The sequence below is a fragment of the Falco peregrinus genome, chromosome Z, assembly GCF_023634155.1.
Source record: "Falco peregrinus isolate bFalPer1 chromosome Z, bFalPer1.pri, whole genome shotgun sequence".
NCBI classification, from domain to species: domain Eukaryota; kingdom Metazoa; phylum Chordata; class Aves; order Falconiformes; family Falconidae; genus Falco; species Falco peregrinus.
The window spans coordinates 34833561-34856614 of record NC_073739.1 but is presented as its reverse complement, the minus strand read 5'-3'; the positions used below and the strand labels follow the sequence as shown (position 1 = coordinate 34856614).

At 38.2% G+C, this 23054-nt stretch overlaps 1 protein-coding gene across 1 annotated transcript in view; it reads left to right on the top strand.

The window, feature by feature from the left end:
- The window catches only part of FBN2 (fibrillin 2), a 178840-nt gene extending 164840 nt beyond the window's left edge, over positions 1-14000 (top strand). The window contains exons 57-65 of the mRNA XM_055791573.1: positions 2361-2567; positions 3266-3391; positions 3986-4108; positions 4259-4375; positions 5022-5150; positions 6820-6939; positions 8596-8827; positions 9500-9659; positions 12093-14000. Coding sequence (XP_055647548.1) covers positions 2361-2567; positions 3266-3391; positions 3986-4108; positions 4259-4375; positions 5022-5150; positions 6820-6939; positions 8596-8827; positions 9500-9659; positions 12093-12467 — 1589 coding nt within the window. The 3' untranslated portion in view covers positions 12468-14000. The remainder of the gene's footprint in view (positions 1-2360; positions 2568-3265; positions 3392-3985; positions 4109-4258; positions 4376-5021; positions 5151-6819; positions 6940-8595; positions 8828-9499; positions 9660-12092) is intronic.
- Positions 14001-23054: the final 9054 nt, after the last annotated feature.

Sequence of the window (23054 nt, the reverse complement as noted above, 5' to 3'; positions counted from 1 at the left end):
AAAACTAGGATGCAGAGCAAAATTGTTTGCACATTCAGAGTGCAATCTTAAGCACCACAATACTGCAGCTGGGCATCTGAATTTTCTGTACCTTTAATTCAGACAGAGATTATGAATGCAAAATACAAAAAACTGCAAGATGTATTAAAAAGTTTTGAGGCAGGCCTTCATTTCAAATGCTGATGAAGGGGGATATATTCATCAACCTCATATTTCCTTTTCAGTATGTTCAGTCTTGTCATTTGCACTACAGTATTAATTGTTCCCTTTTTAGAAATCAAAGAAAACTGCAAAATTTACCTTTTCATGGTCAATGTTTAAGTATATATCTATATAAAGTGTTTTACAATAATAAAACTATATGAGTATTTATTAGTATTCTTGCATCAAAAATACCTGTATATTATGTACTTTGTATATTGTATATATGTATTTATTTTGTATATTATATATAACTTTCTAGGAGAACAGAAATCTGCTGAGTCTTGCAAATTACTGCAGCAAACATGCTGCCTCACACGACTGACTTTCACAAAATCACAGAAGCACAGAATGGTCAAGTTTGGAAGAAGATGATCTCTCTCTAGAGATGATCTAGCCCAACCCCCAGCTAAAGCAGGTTCACCTAGAGCAGGTCATGCAGGATCTTGTCCAGGCAGGTTTTGAATATGTCCAGAGAAGGAGACTCTACAATCTCTCTGGGCAGCCTGTTCCAGGGCTCTGTCACCCTCAAAGTAAAAAAGTTTTTCTTCATATTCAGATGAAACTTCCTGTATTTCAGTTAGTGCCCATTGCCCCTTGTGCTATCACTGGGCACCACTGAAAAGAGCCTGGCCTCGTCCTCCTGACACCTGCCCTGAAGATATTTGTAGACAGACATTGGTAAGATCCCCCCTCAGTCTTCCCTTCTCCAGGCTACACAGGCCCAGCTCTCTCAGCACTTCCTCACAAGGGAGATGCTCCATCCCCTCATCATCTTCACAGCCGTCTGCTGGACCCTCTGCAGCAGCTCCCTGTCTCTCTTGACCTGGGGAGCCCAGCACTGGGCACAGCACTCCTGATGTGGCCTCACCAGGGTAGAGCAGAGGGGGAGGACAACCTAATGCACCCCAGGATCTCACTGGCCTTCTTGGCCACCAAGGCACACTGCTGGCTCCTGGGCAACTTGCTGTCCACCAGCACTCCCAAGTCCTCTGCAGAGCTGCCTTCCAGCAGGTCACCCCCAGCCTGTGCTGGTGCGTGGGGTTGTTGGTCCCCAGGTGCAGGACCTTACACTTGCCTTTGTGGAACTTCATGAGGTTCCTCTCCACACAACTCTACAGCCTGTCAGTAAGGACAGATTTATTTGATGTAAACAGTTATGTTACCAAGCACGCAGAGTACATTCTGCCTAAAGCCAAAGTCTGCATTTTACCTGATTCGTGTAAGAAATGTACAGGTTCTATTCATAGTTGTGAAAGAGAAGGTCAGATGGGTGTTGATACATATACACGTGCTGAGGGATCTGAAGGATTTTAACTTTTTGCTTTAAGAGAAAAAAAAAAAATTGATCATTTGAAAACGTGTCTTTCTAGACCATAGTTGGCAATGTCTCCATTTTAATTAACAAGACAGGTGACATAGACTATTTAGAATATATCTCTGCAGAATTTAGTTTCCATTAGTACTGGAAGCTGCCATCTCTGCTCTCCTCAGCTGCCAGTTTGAAGAAAACTTGTAGGAGCTTAATGACTCTGAGGTTTTGTTCCTCTTTTATGATTGACAGGTATTAACCTTACAAATTAAAGAAATAGAATTAGAAAGGGGCAGACCAACCCTAAGGCCATATAAATTATACTGGGTTTATTGCCCAACAAAAAATAGGAGTACCACTGAAAAAGTACTGAGTTTCATAGACACTTTTAAGTGCTAAGGGCTTTGTCATTTAAAACACATCAGTGTAATTACAGATGATCAAACATGATATTTTGGCCAGTAAAACAAACTTCTAACACCACTCCAACTTGTCAAGTGCAAGCCAAACATAGGCAGCCTAAGTGGAAGCTCAGTTTGGCCCTGTTTCACTATTAAGCAAGCTCAGCGGGTACACCCCAGGGGACAGCTTTCTTAGAAGTAAAACTCTTACCCAACCCGTGCAGGTACTGAACTTTAGGGGTGTCTGGAATACACTTGGAACAGCAGCAAATTATCAGAAGGCACAACAAATCTGAAAGTCTAAGTCAAAATAGACTTCACAGACTAGCTGCTAATAATCTAGTGCTTGCATGTGTTGACAGAACGCCAGAATAATACATCAGACGCTTAACAGATCAGATCTTTCTCTCCTACTCTGTCTTGATCTTTCCACTTCTTCCTTACAGATAATCGCCAAGGGTTTTGCTTTGCTGAAGTTTTACAGACAATGTGTCAGATGGCTTCAAGCAGCCGGAATCTTGTCACTAAATCTGAGTGCTGCTGTGATGGAAGCCGAGGCTGGGGTAACCAGTGTGAGCTCTGCCCGCTTCCCGGAACCACTCAATACAAGAAGCTCTGTCCACACGGACCAGGCTATACTACAGATGGAAGAGGTATTTGCAGGGGTAAAAAAAGGAACAAAAGGGGAAAAGAATATGCTCACATGTCTAAGAAAATGAAGAATTTTCTTTGAAGTTTCTTTGAAGAATGCCTGTGAAAAAAGTTTGCTTTTTCAAATGCTCTTGAGAGACCAGAAATTAAAAACACCTTTAAACAGTAGCTGCAACCAGAATACACAGAGCTCTGCAGAATTTTCAGGGCTGGGATCTAAAACAGGAGGTACTAACCAGTAACTAAAAGCTAGAAATGATCCCAAAGCTTTTGTATGCTGAGAAGTTGCATACATGGCAAAGGCAACAGCAGTTGTTCTAACGACAGTCCCAGTGAATGCTTTGCAGTTACTATTTCCACACAGAAGCAGAAGCGAACATACATTTTTACACTGTGGTGAAAAAATTTTGACATCATCTTATATGACATCATGTAAGAAACTTCTATGGGTTTTTTTTATTTATTTTGACCTCACAAAACTGTAACATGAGTACCTAATGAAATAGCAGGAAGGTCTTGATACAAAAAACCAATAATGGAAATCTGAAAGAAATTTGACTTTGAATTCAGATCCATTTTTAAAGAGAAAGGGTAAAGTTCCTATGATAAGTGTGATGATGAGGAACTGTGAAAAAATAGAAGAGAAGAAAAAAGTCAAATTTAACACTAAAAAGTGACATATTTAATATCTTCTGTACAGATATTGATGAGTGTAAGGTCATGCCAAACCTATGTAGAAATGGACAGTGTATAAACACTATGGGCTCCTTCCGATGTTTTTGCAAAGTTGGCTATACCACTGACATAAGTGGCACATCTTGTATTGGTAAGATTCAGTATCTTAATAATCAGTTATTTTTTTATTGACATATCAACCTCTGTAAACCTTTGTATCGAAGCAGTTTTTTCTCTTTATCTCTTTTCCATCTTTTCTATCTTTCTTTTCCTAATATGCACTTCCATTTTGGTATTTCATTTTGGAAAACTGGGAAATAAGCTGTACTGGCAATATTCCTGCAGCAGAATAAGAACCGAAATATGTTTCAGTTGTGTAACCATTTTGACTGAGAAACCAGCTTATTACTTTGTGGTCTATATTTTCCCACTTCCCCGTTTGTTAACATATATAAGTACACCATAGTATGCCCAAAAGTAAATACTTGGTCCTTAGATGAAAATACTAATGCTGCTGTCACTCTAGTATGTTACTCTTTCAAGATACTCAGTTTGTCACTGTAGTGACAACCCCATAGAAACTTCATAGCAACAAATCCACAGAGAAAAAAAAGGAACTCTGAAGAAATGTAAATTGGGAGCTTTTTCTACAAACATGTTTCTGTTAAATATAGTGCTGTTTAGAAAACACCCTTCAAAGACAAAGAAATCAATAAAACAAATACTTAACATTTTCTCTCTGTAGATCTTGATGAGTGCTCCCAGTCTCCTAAACCATGCAATTTTATCTGCAAGAACTCAGAAGGGAGCTATCAGTGCTCATGTCCTCGAGGCTACATCCTTCAAGAAGATGGAAAGACATGTAAAGGTAAAGAAAGTTATACACAGTAATTTTTAATTTCGTTGCACCTTGACATAAAAGAAAGTAGTTTTGAAGTGTGATATTTTTATCAAGTTAGACTAAATGTACTTTTTTTTTGCTGACTTTTCTTAAGACAAAAGCATCTCTTACTTTCAGATCTTGACGAATGTCAAACCAAACAACACAATTGCCAGTTCCTCTGTGTCAACACCCTTGGAGGCTTCACATGCAAATGTCCACCTGGTTTTACACAACACCACACAGCTTGTATTGGTAGGAAAAACATCATTTTTTCTATAAGAACATTCTCAATTCTTACTTATTTCTTTCTCTCTTTATAAACAGTAACAATACACAGCAATAATGTCAGGAGTCCAGAAAAAAGACTTTGAAAAGCATTAATTATAGCTAAAGAAAAATCAGTCTCTCTGCCATTTGTATTTTCTTGCTGAGTAAACAGCCGCACATCTTTAATACATGTTATTACATTCTAAGTATAACCACATGGAGACAAAGAGGTAAAGTATCAAAATCTGGTTGTAAATGTAGTTAAACAAAAACAGACTGTATTTTTTTTAACAGATACAGATGTCTTTAGATCTTAGAGCATATGTATGAATGTTGCTAACTGAAACTATTTTATGCAGCTAATGCAGAAGTGTGGTATTTTTCACTGTCAGCAATTATATATCTGGTCCTTTGCACTTACAACTAAATTACAGCTTGCATTTCCAATTTAATAATTACTTATAGCTTTGCATGAATCATCAGGTCACCTGACATTTACATGTGAAAAGCTACATTTTCAAAGTAAACTGTTGCACCTCTGTGGATTTTAACCCTTTAAGAAATGTTATCTGAATGTGTCTAAAATCATGCCACAAGGTACACCAAGCTTCTCTTCTTCTGCATTTTTAAGATAATAATGAATGTGGTTCTCAGCCATCACTCTGTGGATCAAAAGGAGTTTGCCAAAACACCCCTGGAAGTTTTACCTGTGAATGTCAAAGGGGATTTTCTCTGGATTCTACTGGATTAAACTGTGAAGGTAACTAGTGAATGTCAATTTCATTGTGGTGCAAATCCTTACTTCTGCATCTAGTGAATCTTGTGTTGTCAAAGACGGATAAAACAGAGCACCAGCTGTAGAAAAAGTAAATACCAAATAGAAATAGGAATGTATATGAGTAACTTTAAGCATAATTGTATGTTAAGAACATACTGCCTGAGTAATTTTTACACAAATTAGGTTAAGAAGTTACTTTTTAGCTGAACTACTGAACAACTATTTCCAGGCTGCCATTTCAACTTCACATGGATTTATGCTTCTAAAAGTCTAGTTGTTTCTTCTTTTTCATTTTCATGCAGTCTAAACAGAATCTCTTTACAATTTTTTGTTTTAACTAGTTGTAATCCCCCACCTGAGGGATCTAAGATTGGATTCCGAATTCCTTACTTTAAGAATTCTACCGTAGAGATACACATTCAGAAGGGTAATTCACTACAGTTAAAATACAAATTATGTTGTTAAGATTCATCTCTCTCTGTTGGCCCAAAAGGGACCCCCAGTCATGAAATCTCTATTTGAAAGCTCCAGATTCTTCAGCGTGCAAACAGATGATTGAGCAATGAAGAAATTAGAAGGTAGTACTAGGCCATCTGGCTGCTGAGAATTAGAAATGCAGAGGTATACATGCACAAATTTATGACATCTCAAAATGTCAGCTACCTTGATACAGCGTTTAAAACAGGAGTTGCTATTTGGAGCCTATTTCTAGAGTAACAGTTCAGAACATATGCAGCCAAAAGTTTTAGAAAGCATTATCTTCTGTCAGATTACTTTTTTCCTCATAAATTAGATATATCGTTATTGTGTACTTTACCGAGCTCCTACGAAACAAAACGCTAAATTATGCATATCAAAGCATTTACAAGATATGTACACAACTTGCATATCAGAACTGCTCTATATGCCATTAGTGATAAAATGACAGTTCCCTTTCAGTTCCTTCCATGATGGTTTTCTGCACCTCAGGCTTTGGAACATCACAGTTCCATTGTTTCAAATTGTGGACAACTAGAGTGTAACTTAGAATCTGTGATATCATGCATGATTTTTTATTTTCTACTAGAACTGCATACTGTACCTGACAGAATAGGCTACTTAACAATCTACTTATTTCTAACAGCAGACACTATTTCAGATGACTGAGTTTTTACATTTTGGGTTTGATTTGTGGCTTTCTCCTTCATTTACACATACCTCAGAGACTTTTCAGATTCTTTTTGCAAAGGTAAAAGCTTACATCCAAATTGGATATGTACTGCTCATATTCAAACACTTCAGTATGTTCCAGGAAACTGAAAGTGTAGTCCTACATAGTTGGTTTGAAAACTGAAATAAAAAAAACATTCAGATTCTAAATGTTACATCAAAGCAACATCGTGTGGGATTACCAGAAACAATGTTTCTTCTCCAAATCTGAATAATGCAAAGGCTGAAAAGCTCCGATCGGATTATTGATAGATAGAAAGAACACTACATTTATTGACTTTCAGGCTTTCCAAAAGACCAACCTGGGTGGTGCTTCCATTCTACAGCAGTACTCTGTCATAAACACTGGTGTTTCAATGTTTGTGATCGAAGTGAGTAACACATTTGGCAACATGTGTAATCACGTGTTCTTTCATGTTCTACTTCTCTCCCAATTGTAAAGATGTGGACGAATGTGATGGAAACCATAGGTGCCAGCATGGCTGTCAGAACATCCTGGGAGGATATAGATGTGGATGCCCACAAGGGTATATTCAGCATTACCAGTGGAATCAATGTGTCGGTAAGGAAACAAACTGCACCCAATACATTAAATAGCAAAGGTGTCATAGTGTTTATAGTGACAACAGCCAGGTGAGAACAAGAATGAGCAGGACAAAGGGTATGCAGACACAAATGTTTTTTTCCTCTCTCCCTCTCCTTCCATACACTTAATTACTCCCAACACAAAAAAGTGACATGAGGTAAGAAGAAAACACACACATCCTGTTGAAACTCTGTGTGAGAAGGAGTTTTTACAGTAAGGCCTAAATTTTGACTCCCTTCTCCTTGGAAAAATGCCAGTCTTAGAAAGGTGGAAAGATGATCATTGAATTCCTGAAAGCATCAGTGTAGATACCTTTGCTGGGGGGTGGTGGGGGGAGAAAAATTCCTACCTTTCATCAGTAGGAATCACTCACCTTTATTAGCAATTTGAGAATACTACAGAATAGCATCTATGGTGAATGGGGAGAAAAAATACCAGCAAAACCATTAAGGGTTTCTTACTTCCAAAATACAGTCTTGAGGCCAACTTTACTTCTTTGGGAAGGGGACAGGGACAAATTAATCAGCTCAGGAGTTTTATTGTAGGTTTAGTTCAATCAATCCATCATTTATTTTCTGTGTTTCATGAACTAAGCTAACTCCCATAGCAAATGAAATGGGAGAATTCATTATTATTTTTTTTAATAAAAACCAATACACACCTGAATAACCCCATCCTGTACTGTTCACAAAGCACTGCAAGAACTTATTTACCTTTTCAAGTTTGCTTTCACGGTTCTCTGTCAATGGTGTCGTAATCAGAGGATGGCTGTGAGGACTGCCATACATTTCTTATAGGCTGATTTTACTGTCCTGATACTGGAGATATAAATTAGTTTATTATACCCATTTCACATTAAGTAGCACACCAGGCAATTTTTCTAAAGTCCCAACCACCATCATCACTCCTTCCTTAATACTGCTCTACAGCAAAGAAAGCAAAGGACCAGCATGGGAATACACAATGAACAGCTCCCACAAAACTCCAAACCAGCAACAGTCTCTGAATATTACAGATAGTCCTCAAAAGAATGTGTTTGTGTCTGCTGGTAACTGCAGACAAGAATGGTGAAGCATGTGCTAATGGTATTGGGGAGGAAAACACCTACAGGGAAATGGTACCTTGGTAAGAGAAATAAAATACACAACACATGCCAACTATCAAAAGCATGATCTTCCATACAACAAGCTACTTTCCTCAGTCATTTTTTACAGTATAGCCTGGAACCAAATCAGTCACAGTGACTGGAGGAGTCGTCTTCTCTGTATATTAGTTCAACATCCACACAGTGAAGACAGTACTTCCTTTTCTCTTTCATTTTGGTTGGCTATTTAGATTGTCTTCCCCCTCACAGAGCCTGCAGGTTTCCACTACGAGTGTGTGCTAACTGCCCCATCACTAGGCACCCAAGAATACTATCATGGTTGGAGTATTACTGGAGTTCCAGCTCATTTGTCCTCTGTGGGCCTTTGCCAATATACTTTTTCTTCAGAGAACAAGTCTATAGGTTACTGAGGTCAAGGATGCAGCAGAGCCCTAGGACTTGCAGCTACTCTGACTTGTCAGTTACATCATGCTTACCTGATGTCTATCAGATAAGAAGGTATCAATATACTTTGTTTTGCTTACTAGATGAAAATGAATGCTCCAATCCTAACATGTGTGGCTCTGCTTCTTGCTACAACACACTCGGAAGTTACAAGTGTGCCTGTCCATCTGGATTTTCTTATGACCAATTCTCCAGTGCATGCCATGATGTGAATGAGTGTTCTTCTGCCAAGAACCCCTGCAATTATGGTTGTTCCAACACTGAAGGTGGCTATCTTTGTGGCTGTCCACCTGGCTATTACAGAGTTGGACAAGGGTGAGTATCTCCACAAGGTCATTCATCATAGACATTCAGAAGGCTGTAAAAAGGCTGGACACTAGCCAGACTGAAGAACAGAGGTGCAAACTAAGGACAGGCTACTAAGTCATCTTTTCTACTCCCTTTGCACAAAATATCCTAGAAAAAAAGGCATGTCTGTACATCCAGCATGACGCTAATTTTAAATTTAGTATATAAGCAACATTAAACAATTGGTTCTGCTTTCTCCCCCAGTATCAGCACAAGAAGTCCTTCACAAACCGGCTCAGTGAGGACTGTTACTGCAGAAGGATAGGTGCTGAGATAATTAAGGGTTTTACACCACACTGATCAACCCAGAAAATTAAACACAAATTAACATTGTTCTGGTACATGACAATGGCTAAGTGCTGTAGTTCCAGAGTTCAGGGCAGGCTGGTGTTGTTCTGTTTGTTTGTAAAACTTGTAAATGAAAATCAGAAAAACCTACAGGCCTTCAGCCAAAGACTGTATTTCATTCAGTATGCCACATTAGTGCAAAGAAAATTAATGCACAGACCTCCTGCTGAGGGAAGGGAAAGGCAGGTGGTGCAGACACTGTGATATAGATTACATACGCTCGCTTTCCATTTAACAGGACAGTTCATAAAACTGCAAGAAGTAACTAAAACAGATGTTTTTATTCAATAGCCACTGTGTCTCAGGGATGGGATTTAACAAAGGCCAGTACCTGCCACTGGATGGACATGCTGATGAAGAGAGTGCTTTGTCCCCTGAAGCATGTTACGAGTGTAAAATCAATGGCTATCCCGAAAAAGACAACAGGAGGAAGAGAAGTGCTAATGACACTGTACGTACCAGGATAAATAAGCACTATAACGTACTTTGAGTTATTTTTCAGAGATACGATACTCATCACTATCAGTAAATGGAGGGAACTTTTTAACAGTCCACATTCAGCAGCGAAAATCTTTTTTCCCCCACCTCGGTGGTATTTACACTTGGGTCCTGTTGGCAGGAACGATATGGCAATCAGAAAGACATCAACAACTATGAATGGATCAAGTTTTTAAGGCTTGTGAAGAGTCCTTTGTAGTGTGAGATGTGTTCTAATTCCTCAAAATAATACTCAGAGAAGTAATTTTCCTGCTAGTTACAGAGAGCTAGGAAAGCAGTCATGTCTGCAACCTGTTCTGCAGTCAGGAAGAGATCGGATAGCGTTTTATGGTCTGGGACAGCTGAATAGATCTTCTTGCAGATCATTTTAGTCTTAAGTGTCTATCCCATGATTGCTCACAGTTGTGGGGGACTAGCGCCCATAACCTAGCTGATACACTATAGTCCAATATTTGCAGAATTGCTGAGGGTATTAGAGAGCTAGACTTCAGACCCGGTATTTTTCTCACTGCGTTTTGTAGGCTTATAAAAATGAGTTATGTGATACTCATGAAAGGACAGTCCTACTATTTATACCTTTTAGATGTTTTTTTCAAAAGTTAGAAGAGTATACCTGTATATCTGTTGTCCACATTATCTGTATGGTAGGATGTTGTCTTGTAGCATTAGGTCTGATTTTGAAATCTGCAGTAATGGGAAACTGACTCAGTTTAGAGGTAGCGACACACAGATTTTCCTTCAGTGGTACAAGATTTGTGTCATGTGAACAGGCAAAATGCAAACCCTCAACTAAAATGGTAAGGTGTGCTAGCCACAAAAATTGCATTGAAAGAACAGGGAAACAAGTCTCCTTTCTAAAAGGATAGAGGCATAAAACAATCCAGAAGCTCCAGTCCTAGTACACACTCCTTCACATAATGCCATCAAAACCAGTTCTTGTATTGGCAAAGTTTCTAAAGAAGCCAGTAAATCTATAATTTCTGCTCTAAAGGATGCAGTGTTTGCACTTAAAATCTAAATGTTTGATTTCCCCCACACACATCCACACTTCCCCAGCAACCCTTTTCCATCCCCACCACCACTCCCACTTGACCTGTTCCAGTCTGAATTCTGTGGTCAACCCACCACAGAAGTACATGGATGTTTCAGAAAGCATTTTTTCTTTTGCACAGTTAATTTCATATCTGGTTCATAATTGTTGTATCTTGTTATTCCATTTTTTAATAGCATTAACCTTTTCAGTTTTTAATACTACAACTACCTGAGCAGTAAAAGTGAAAGGTTTCATATCCATAAAACTATGTGAAAAAAGAAATATTGTCATTACTAATGGTGTCTGTGGGGTGCCGTATTTAAAACACTATAGTACTTGCTCCTGTCCACAAATTTTCCTTGTTTTCACCAAGTGTTTTTTATTACATTACATATTAGCACACATATGTATTCACGTGTGATTGGAATCCCCTCGGAGAAAGAAATCCTTTGCTATCCTTACAAGCATGAAATGATCTTGACATGTAGGCTAGGTACCTCACTTAGTATCAGGTTTCCTAAAGAAGACTACAGTGTATATGTTTTTGCAAAATCACTTTCAAAAGCATTTGCTTGTCAGATGCTTTTCCTGGGAATGCACTCATTCTGACCCCCTGCCCCCAAGCGTGTTCACAGCTAACACCTCTGGACAGATTCACACCAGCAGCATAACTATACTGAAGCTCAAATTAAAAAGGAACATGCAACTGATTTGTCAGAAAAACAATGCTAGAACTTTTTTCCACACTCCTTTCAGTGGTCCAGATAGGATTTAACTGGACAATGTGACATAGTAGCCCTTTCTGTAGGCAGCTAACAATGCAGCAGTTCTCTCCTTACTTCAGTTTCCCTCATAATCACTGTACTTCCTTATCACCAAATGCTGAGCCTGCATTCATTAAAACAATTATACCAGAAGTTTCAGGGAATTCCCATACACTGTTGTGGTATGTGTTTCTGTAATGTTGCTCACCAATATGCATCATAAGAGCAAGACTGTGCCTCGCATACAGCCTTTAGTGCGGTAGTAAACATAGGTCTCTTCTTTACATGGACTTCTTGCAAGCATGAAGCTGAATAGATTCTGAAACAAACCTGAAATCTGAACACCCTCTGTAGACCTGATGTTGTAACTTTAGTTATCCTGCTAAGCCTGTGTGAGAAGCCTTTAAGATTTACAGTGTATGTTATATGGAATCAAGCAGTTCTCCCAGATGGAAAGGATTTACAATTCTTTCACAGCTAGATTTTGACAAATGCAGAAACTGTTAATAATCAGCTATTCTTCTTCTCTCAGTGCAAGTGAGTATCTGTTTCTTTCCTGCTTTAAACAATCTTTCCTCCTTTACTTCAGATTGAGCAGATTAGCTTGGAAAGTCTAGACATGGATAGTCCTTTGAAGATGAGAGTCAACGTTTCCAGGCTTGACAATAAGGAGCACATCCTAGAACTCATCCCAGCCATTGAGCCCCTTACCAACCACGTGCGCTACATCATCTCACATGGCAATGATGATGGCATCTTTCAAATCCATCAGAGGGATGGACTGAGTTATTTGCACACAGTTAAGAAAAAGTCGGTGCCTGGAACTCACACACTGGAAATCACAAGCATTCCTCTATACAAGAAAAAGGAGCTAAAGAAGCTGGAAGACAGCAATGAGGACAACTACCTCCTGGGAGAGCTTGGGGAAGCTCTCAGAATGAGGCTGTGGATAGACCTCTACTAGCTGTCCTCCAGACTGAGTCCAGTTCTTCAGTCACTTCTGTTCACTTATTCTACCCACCTGAGCATACCTGCTTTTCAAAGGCTTTGAAACAGTCACTGACTTTTGGGGGAGGAAGGAAGAGGGGAAGACCTCTTTCTTTCCATCCTACCGAGACTGCAGAACCACCCTTGCCACTGCCAAAACTTTGATTACATTGGTGATCATGGTTACTGTATCTGTTATATAACCTCAAATTGAAGTATATTAAAAAGCTAAAGTTCAAGAAGTCATCACATGGCACTAACGGCACAAAGATGTGAGCTTTTTTTTTCCTGTTAGCAGTCTGTAACACTTTGGGTATTTTGCTATAGTTCCTAATTAAAAAAAAATATAGTTTATTTATTTTTAATGCAGTAATATATGGAGAAAATAACAAATTATGTAAACAAAAAGGGAAACTTGCTTGGTTTTCTTTACATTTATAAATTTGAGCTATAACATTTTAGAGGTACTTTCTTAATGAAAAAAAAAAAATTGAAAGATGTTTCCTTTTGTATTTGGGCCAGTCATCCAAATAGTATATAAGTAATTTTTAAATGTATCAGGGCTGAAAGAGCACTGTAGTACATCTTCTGGATATTCTAAAGTGCTCTTGCAAAGCTTTTGAGTATTCAAAAGAAAAAAAAAAGTTTTAAAGGGTAAGAACTGCAATATCAGTCTCTGCGGAGATCATATTTCACAGCAGCTCAATAGGATTGTATTCTGAATCAGCCACATCAAATAATGGAGGATGCACAACCACTGTAGCAAAATACCTTGACTGCTTTTAATACCATTAGCATTGCAGAACCAAACTGTACTGTACTTCCTTCCAGTAACCTCAAGGAACCACACATGCAACCACACCTCATTCTCAGAAAGGGTGCTCTACAAGTCTGCATTAATGTAGGCAGCTGAAGAAAATGTCTCTCTGAAGGGAACACATGATGTTCCATACTGTTTGGTGCTGGCTTGAATTAATGGTGCATTTACTTAAAACTGAGAGCTGTATCAGGACTGCCATATGTGCAAACTAATTATGCAGCGCAGACAAGGAAAAGTGTATTTGAAATCCATTTGTTATAAGTTTCATTAATACTGTAGTTATACACCATATGCCTCATTTTATCATAGCTTATTTTGTAAGAAAGATGTTTGTACAATGAGTTGACATTTAGTTTAGTAATTTTTTAAAAAATGTCATACCATTATGTGTTAAGTTTATGTCTCAGTGGTGCTTTTCTTGACAGCTGGTGCCTGTAACGTCATGTAACAGAATCTCATATGTGAAAATAGCCAAAGCACATGCTGACTCCAAGATTGTTTCAGTTGCATATCAGTGCTGACCAAAGATTATATCAAGTTATACTCAGTGATTTTTCTTTTCTTTTGTTGACTTTGGGGATTTTGAAAAGAAAAAGAAACTTTGTACATTTTTAATCAAAAGTTTGTAAGAAAAAAAGTTTTGTTTGAAGGTCTGTATCAGTAAGACAACACTTTTCTTGCAATAAAGCTTATTTTGGGGTAGTTTTTTCTTTGAAATGTCTGGTTTTTACACAAAATAAGCACCTACTTGTAAATCCGTAGGATTCAGAGCAGAAAAAAGCTATTTCGGTGTAAACTCTTCTTCACTCACGTTTAGGATTATACAGCATTTACTGACCTTTAGTTTCTCCATTATGACAGAACTGAAACACAGGAATTAAACTGTCCTTACAAAGTTAAAACTCTGCCTCAACTCCCTCAAAATCTGTCACATATTATGTTCAAGTGTGCTGGCCTTGCAGAAGTTTGTGCTTACCCGTGTAATGAGGGCTGAAGGACCATCACAATTTAAGTTTGATAATTCAGCTCATAACAAAATATCCCCATACATTTTAAGTGTAGAAGTATAAAACCTCCATCCTACCTGAATAGCAAAAAAAATTTCATAAGACTATCAGAAGGTACTTCTGCTTGCTGGCAGTCCCTTTCTTAAATCCCCTTCGTTAGGTACACAGTCAAGCACAACAGTGCAAAAAAAGTTTTTTTCATAAAGTATGCAAGGTTTCCACAAGACCTCATTGCATAAACTTCCCTTTATTCCATTCAAAGTTAAACTGGTGATTACTTTTAATAGCAAATACTTACTTCATGTTTTTGTCACAGCAGTAATAGCCAGAGAAAGGGAAATCAGGTTGGATTAAGCACTGAATTAAGATGCAAAATGTTTAAGATATACTCTTTAGTTTCTGAATATAAGACAGTCTGCACCAGCAGAATTACCCCTACATATTCTATTGCTGTTCTTCTAGAGGAATGGCACTTCACGAGCTAATTGCATTAAAAGCCAAGTTGCAGGTCTAAGGTTCTAATTACTGGATGCAGTAACAGTGAGTTTCCATAGTGTGAGTTTTTTCAGCATAAAATTGCTCTTCCCTGTGCTTTGAAACATCCAGACTAACATATTCTGCTACCTTGCTATCCCTCTCTAAAAATATTCATAAAGTAATACAAGAAATACAAGTTTTTAAAGGAATCATACATCTAATTTCACTAAAGAAAGAAAATAATGAGAAATTATGGCGTTGTTATAATAATTACCAATTTATTTCATGGGAGTTAATTTGCCTTGAGTATTCCTTGAAATCTACACATGTATTCAGATTTATCTAACACTTAACAATGCATCAGTTTAAACAAGACAATATGAAATTGCTTGGAACTAGACTTAATGGACATCACCTTCAGATTATGGTCGTGCAAGTTTCATTATGATTCAAAGCTGCTTCTGGGTAAGATGACTGACATTTACAGAAATGAAAAGATCTCTAGAGCTCTAATAAATATATCCAGTATGGCACTGACTCAAATTTTAACAACTCTAACAGCTAATTTCTAAGAAGGCTACTCTGTCCAAAATGGGAGATTTCCAGGAAACACACACTGGAAGAAAAGCCAACGGACTGAACCCAGTAGAGCATTATCCTTTGCTTTCTATTCTCAAGAAGGGAAAATAGTAGCAATGCACTTACAAATGACTCCTCTAAGGCTACAAGTTCTGGAAGATTTTATCAGTCAACAGAGATTATTGCTTAAAGCCTTTTTTATAACCAAGGAGCTATCATCAGATAACATCTGTGTTAACTAATCATACAGTCAAGTACAAAGTAGAAAAAATACCTCATCCCTTTACTAGAAAGGCAGCATTATCCTCTGCCACCTAAAAATGCACGAGTCATTTATGCACAATACCCAGAAAGAAGTCACCCCCACCTTCAAATTCAGATGAAAAAATATCCTGGATTAAAAAAAAAAAAAAAAAAAAAACCAAGCAAGAAATCCAAAACAGAGCCACTTCCTTTCCACCCATCCTGTCACAGTGTATATTTGCATACCCATTTCTTCAAACTCTAGCCTTTAATAGCCTATAACCTTTTTATTTCTAAACATTTAATGAGAAAGCTGACTACACATGCACAGAAAGGCCAGTGTTACAGAAAGCTACAAAACACCAAAATCTGTTGCCAACAGTAAAATGAAAATTGTCTATTTAAGAGGCCGCGGTATAAATCTCTTGGCAATCTGAAGCAAGGCTGTAGTGAGTGAAGGTAGTGTCTGAGCTAGCCCTAGGCAGCGAGGACTTCGCCAGTACACTCCAGCTATTCTAGCAAGTCTGTGATACTTTGTCATTACAATAATTCTAAAATACGTATGCATAAATAATTGATAACCTAAAATTTCTTTTTGAGGAAAGACTTCCAGTTTTTCAGCTTTACTGCAAGGACTCGGCCCCTCAGCCCTTGATCTAAACATTTGCTTTTCCAACATGCCAGCACTAAGGTTTGGCATGTTTACTGTAACCCCACAATATTACCAGGCCCCTCAAAGAATGCTTGCCTCCTTTCCTATCCTCAAATGCTCCAGAGTTTTTGACCTCTTTGTACGTGTCAGAGTCAAAGAAGAGTGTACAGACCTTTTAGGGCTCCTTCATCTGCAAGCATGGCTCCAATTCAATAGACAAGACAGCATTGCTGGGAGTATTGCTGCGTCCAAGCATCCAGTAATTATTTCTTAGCACATCGTGTCCTTTCTCCATAGCCACCTCTTTAACCAGCAGTAACGCTACAGCAATTCAAACACCACCCAGTTCCTTCATGTTCCTTGTCTGAAAGAATGGGCCGATAACAGTTTTTCATAAGCCAGGCTCTCCAGCCAGCATTCTATAAAGGACTACTTTTCTATGGGATTTTATTAGACTGACTTGGAATGACTAGTTAAAATTTGCTGTAATTGATATGGTCTGCACACTGACAGCTGAAGAGCCTGCCTTTGTGCTAAATGCACAGAATTCAGCAGTGACAATGCACTGCAAAACTAAATACAGCAAAAATCTTACTGCCCTAAATGTGCCTATTCATTCTTCCCGTGTGTTACAACTGTAACCTAAGCACCTGAACTAACCAGCGCTGTTCAGCAGACGTGTCTTAAATCACAGAAAAGGGCTGATTTATGGACTTTGAGGGGATGAAGGCCCCAACTCTACATTCACACTTCTTAAAGCAGGAGAGCAGGAAAACATGAGAGCAGAAGTACAACATTTTATATCTAAAATAAAATTGTAATGCCTAGTGCAACTGCTTATGTATTTGACATCAAATTGCTATAGCAGAGATAGGAAGTAAGTACTTTGCTGCCATAGTCTTACAGAACTGATGAAAGAGGTCACTTCTCATGTGGTCTGTGAAGCTTGTTTCAAGAATGCCAATTGTATGTCAGCATGGGTGTTCACAAAAATGTTTAACCTATGTATCTGGACATGATTCTATACAAGCAAGGCCTCCTTGCTGCTTGGGCTTGTCAAGAATGAGGTGTTTCCACCTGTGGCAAAAACCAGATCTTGAGACACAAGGAATGTCAGCAGAAACAGTTGGTGGTATGCCATCACTTTCATGCAAAACAGGGATTTCGAGGTTTAGAATTCTGAACTCCAAGGCCAAAGCAGGAGATCAGCAGCATTTCCATGCATGAACATGTATCTACACTGCACTACCATGTATCCTAAACAAAAGGACCCAGAGCTTGCTCAGATCTAACTAATCTGGGAAATCACTGCTGCAACACTATGAGGAAATGACAAAGTGACAGAATGAACATTACCAGTCATGAATGAGAAACACAGGACTCTTCCTCAAGGGTTTAAACTCCAGTCAGTCCTATGAATAGCAATTCAATATGCTGATGCATTAAAACAGGGAAGCGTAGATAGATCTATAAAGTAACTTAAGGCAAAAACACTCACATATTTAAAAGCACAACCATTCTCACTGTTTTAGCAGCAGTAGTATTAAAGCACATGGAAAGCTAAGACTGTCAAAGTCCAGACAAGAAAACCGCTAGATTGAAGCACTAGGTTCCCACTCTATCTGAACCAGAAAATATAAATAGAGCAGCACTGCAGCAGTCTTTCGGTCCACAGTACATTTTAAAACCCTATGTCTAAAGATGTTCTTACATAAAGTAAATGTGAAATACTTCTATTAAGTTTCATTGAACAGTAACATGTCATCTTTCTTTTTACTGCTGGCACTATTATGTTACTGTAGTTTTATCTAATTCTGCTATTTCTATAGTGCTTATATACTTAAATAGCTGATGTTTTTATACTTCATCCTATAGCATTTCTCGCCCAATGTAGACCCAACAAAACCCTGTCAGTTGCCACCAACATTTGTCCTGGTGCAAGACTACTAAAAAATGACAAAAAAACCCACCACGAGAACATATATATGCACATAGCTACACAGACACTCCCTCTTCACTGCAGTGAAGAGAACTGATGAATTACTGGTTCTGCTACACCAGAATTTTTGAAAGATTTTTAATTTCAGGCCATATCACCAAACTGAAAGCTGAATACCAAATGTGTTCTCAAGGCTTGTGGTTTGAAGCTGAAGAATATACATGCATTCAAGAAGAGGACCCCAACCCCAATATATTTATTTAGCAAAAATAGCGCATTCTATTTCTAAGTGATGCAAATACAAAGGCCTAAACCTGGATCTCTGATTCCATAAAATAATTGCCATAACTTTCTGTCTTACTGTTCTTCATGTGGAGATAGCTTATGGAAATTCATAGTTATTCTCTCTACCATTTGCTTTTAGACCTGTATTCATCACTGACAAAGAAAACAAAAGGGGGGCTGTGTGTGGTGTGTGTGGAGGGGGTGGTTTGTGTCAAATAACCACCAGGTCATAACCCTCAAGTGCACATTCAATTTTTTTGAAAAACATTAGTTTTAAGGAAAAAGCAACAGATAAACCGTATTGCCAAAAGGCACAAGTTTCACTGCTGGTTTGTCTGTTCCAGAAAATCATCTAGCAGAAGTCTGAAAGTAGGCAAGAAATAACCAATTAAAAAGTTACCAATTTAATAGAAAGCCTGCAAAGTAGTTCACCCCCAAGTTTAAAAAGTAATTGCAGTGTTCTCCCCAACTCATGTAACATTTCCAAGAGCCCTAATTTCTTAGCAATCAGAAATAAAGGCAATTATGAGCACCTGAGATAGGAAACAATGAAAAAATTTATGCAGTACAACTGCCACTCAACACTGGCAAACACAGATGAGCTACAGACTGAGTCACCTGTAAACATTTAACATAATAAGGAAAAGTTGTTTAGTACAAATATGACACATCTGGTATGCTATAACGAGGCAGGAAGTTTACATTACTATTTTGTGCATGCATATTTACCTGGGTATATGCATAATTAACTCATGATGAAGTGATCAGACCTGGGAATTTTTAAGATGAACTGGTAAAATCCAACAATGCCTACCACTTCCAAACTGGCTTTTAATAGCATAAACCCTTCATATTATATGTTTAAGCTCTCAAAACTTACATTGCCATTGCCAGTATCTCTCTCAACTTTACTGACTCAGCACAGCCTAATGCATAGCCCTAGCCTGCTCTTGCACCCTCAGCATCCGAGCTGCACTTGTTTCCAGGTCCTAGTTTTATGGGTAGCCACAACCTTCAGCTTCAGTAATGAAGCAAACTCTTCAGTCCCACACTATCTGGCAGGCACACAGTTCCTTTTTTTTCCAACTAAATTACTCATAAATTATGCAAACACTAAGTTAACAATTTCTGTGTCACATTTTGAAGGCCATTTTACTGTAAAATGACTGTTATTTTTTGGCACAGTGTTGCTGGATGCCTTATTTTCATGGCAGTGATTCAAATATGCAGCTGAAGAATGCAATAAATTCACTCATGAGTTTGCTGCAGCTTTTATTTCTCTTCAGTACGCCTTCTCAAATCCCCTTCTAAGTTTCAGATAAGACCTCCCATAGACTAGGTCACTAAACATATTAAGATTACTTCTTTCAAGGAAGACTTTTACTAAATCAAAATTTGTTCACCTGGATAGTTGAACTATAATAGTACATGTAACTAATAAATCTGTAGGAAAACTCCAGCTCTACTAATAGCATGATCCTGATATTTTCAGGGAAAAAAAGCATCTTCATATTACCTTCAGTTAAATTTTAAGTTTCTTTTAGATAATCTTTTGTTATTTTTCAGCAAGCCTACAAGAGCCACAAAGTTTCCATTTCTTCATGTCATGGTTTAACCCCATCCACCGACTAAACCCCACACAGTGACTCACTTGTTCCCCTCCTGTGGTATGAAAGTAGAATCAGGAATGTGGAAGTGGGAAAATTTGTGCACTGAGATAAAGACAGTTTGATAAATAAGGTAAAAGCCGCACAAACAAGCAAAGCAAACCAAAGAATTTACTACTTCCCATCGGCAGGCAGGTGTTCAGCCATCTCCAGGAAAGCAGGGTTCCCTGACACATCATCGTTATTCAGGAAGACAAATTCCATCACTCTGAACGTCACCCTTCCTTCCACCCGCAACTGTGTATGCTGAGCATGGCACCATACAGTATGGACTACCCCCTTGGTCAGTTGGGGTCAGCTGTCCCGGCTGTGTCCCCTCCCAGGTTCCTGTGCACCCCCAGCCCACTCGCTGGTGGGGTGGGGCGAGGGGCAGAAAAGGCCCTGACTCTGTGTAAGCGCTGCTCAGCAGTGACTGAACATCCCTGTGTTAGCAGCACTGCTTTGGTCTAACAACTGACAGTTGATCTAACTTCATTTAGAAAATATGATTTAGAAAATGTATTACTAAATGGCCACAAGTTATCTGTTTCTGGACCAATGAACATTTTGCCAAATTATCTTCCAGCCATGCACAAAGTTAATAATGTAAGACACTGCTAAGAAATTATCTAAAGGAATTTAATTCAATTAAATGTCAAAGAGGGTTTGTGGCTTTTTTAGTCTTCCAGTTATAAGTTATAAATGAAAATTTTTAAGTTATAAATGAAAAATGAAATAGAAAAACCTGAGAAGATCTGATGTTTGTTAGCTGAGAGGCTGAAAATTGATGGCTAAGAATCAAGATTTGCGTTGAAATGCCTGTCACTAAATTTATAAATCAGTGCACACAGCTTAGAAAAGACAAATTAAAAACAAAGAAACAACTACTACTTGTAGTAGTAAAAGGCCAAACTCACTACTGAGACAGCTCAGCTCTATGTCTCTTAATTGTTAAGACTAATTTCACCAGGCAGTTTAGCCAATGGCAGCCCCATCTCTGGAAAGTGCATTGTGTTTCTTAACAGGCTTCTAAACTTTGTACAAAAGGCCTTTTCTGAATCATCCATTGTATTCTTTGAGACATAATGCACAGCATTTTAAGCCTTTAATTTCCATATGCCTAAAACACAGTGAAATCTTTACAGTGTGTACTATTGTTACACTGATCAAGCACACAGAGATTGTTTTAAATAGCTGCTCTTGAATCAGAGCTGAGCTTCATTGGGATAGCTCCTAAAGTAGCCCATCTATTAATATCACTCCATGGAAAATACCAAGTATACCATCCATGCTGTTAATTAAATGGACTCAAATTCCTTTGCCTGCTTACCATATGATGCAAAGAAACACTATTTCTAAGTATCCCTCAGAATAATAGGAACCATTCAGTCCCAAAACAGCTGTTTTCTGGCTAAGCGGTAGCTGTCCTGGAATCCAGTTTTAAAGCCAAGATGAAAGTAGAAGACAACTGTTTGAAAGGAAATTTGATAGTTCTAAGTCATTTTTCAGCTGCTGAAAACACAGATGTAAATTTTATAAATGTGTCCACTTCAAAATACAAGAGTTTGTGGAATACAGAGCTAACCACAGATGAGTCTTGTTTCCTTATGAATGGAGTGAGTTACATCCACCGCTTCCTCAGTTTAGCCTCCTGTCCTAAGAAAAGGAGCAACAGTGGCTTCATGCAACGTGGAACAGAATGTGACAGCATTACTCAGTCACACTACTGATACGAATACAACATGCTGGAAAGCACATCAGTGTCTTCCCACTCTATCCTTTCCTTTTTAAATGGACTGGACTGGCTTTTGTGTATTTGTGTCCGTATTTAATGTCCTGTCTACTCCTGCATGTTCCTCAGTTTCTTTCAGTGAAAGCAAAACTAAGCTACCCTTCATCAAGACATGTTCTTAAGGAAAGCACAGTCCAGAGGAAACAGCCAACAAAAACAAGCCACAGTAACCAATGATTGAACTGAGCACCAGCAAAGCAAATAATTGAAAAGCTCTTGTTCCCATAAAGTTACATTAAAAGCCGACCAAAACTTTGCTGCTTGCAAGACAAAAGGTGGCAAAGAGAATGTGAGATGGGCCTCAAGTATGTATATAACTTGGTATGGTTAATAAAAAAAAAAAAAAAAAAAAAAAGAAAACCATCAAATTCATCCTTTGGGGAAGGCAGTGTATTTTTTTAAAGTTTCTAAAGTTTCAAGACTGTCTTCCACAGAAAATTGGGTCATATTTTCCACAGAACATCCAAAAACATTACAGCCACAGTGCCAGATTTATCTTCTCTATTGCTCAGACAATACTTTCCAAAATTAATATAATAGAAATGTCTTCCAGATATGAGAAGGAACCACTCTTAATTATCTCAGTCCTTTCTCTCTTTTCAGACTAACAGCATCAGTTAATACTATATAACATTTTTTATATGGTGAAATAACCACCAGCTGGTTAGGAAAGGTGCTCAGTTTTGCTTTTGTTTAATGTTTCTACCTAATTAATCACTCTGATTTTCTTAATTTTTCACTTTCAGCCATTGTTTTTTTAAAAAAGGTTGCCTCTCAATTTCCTAGTGTCATGATTTCCCCCATATTTTTCTCCATAACATTTGTAACTCTCATCTCCAAAGGCAGTACATTCATCATCAGTCCTCATAAATATACAGACTGTCACATGCTACTGTAGTAGCATATCACAGAACTAGGAATTCAGACGTAGAATGCAGTCTACATCAAACAAGCAAACAAGGATGAAAGCTAGTTATGAAAGCAACCAAGAACAATATTCTAAAGTGACGAAGACAAAACCCAAGATTTATTCAAAAGCAAGAGGAAGCAGAGTCTGGAATATGGTCCACATAAGCTGTCAAAATCCAAAATTTTAAGTTATGCAAGTAATATCAAGTATTTCA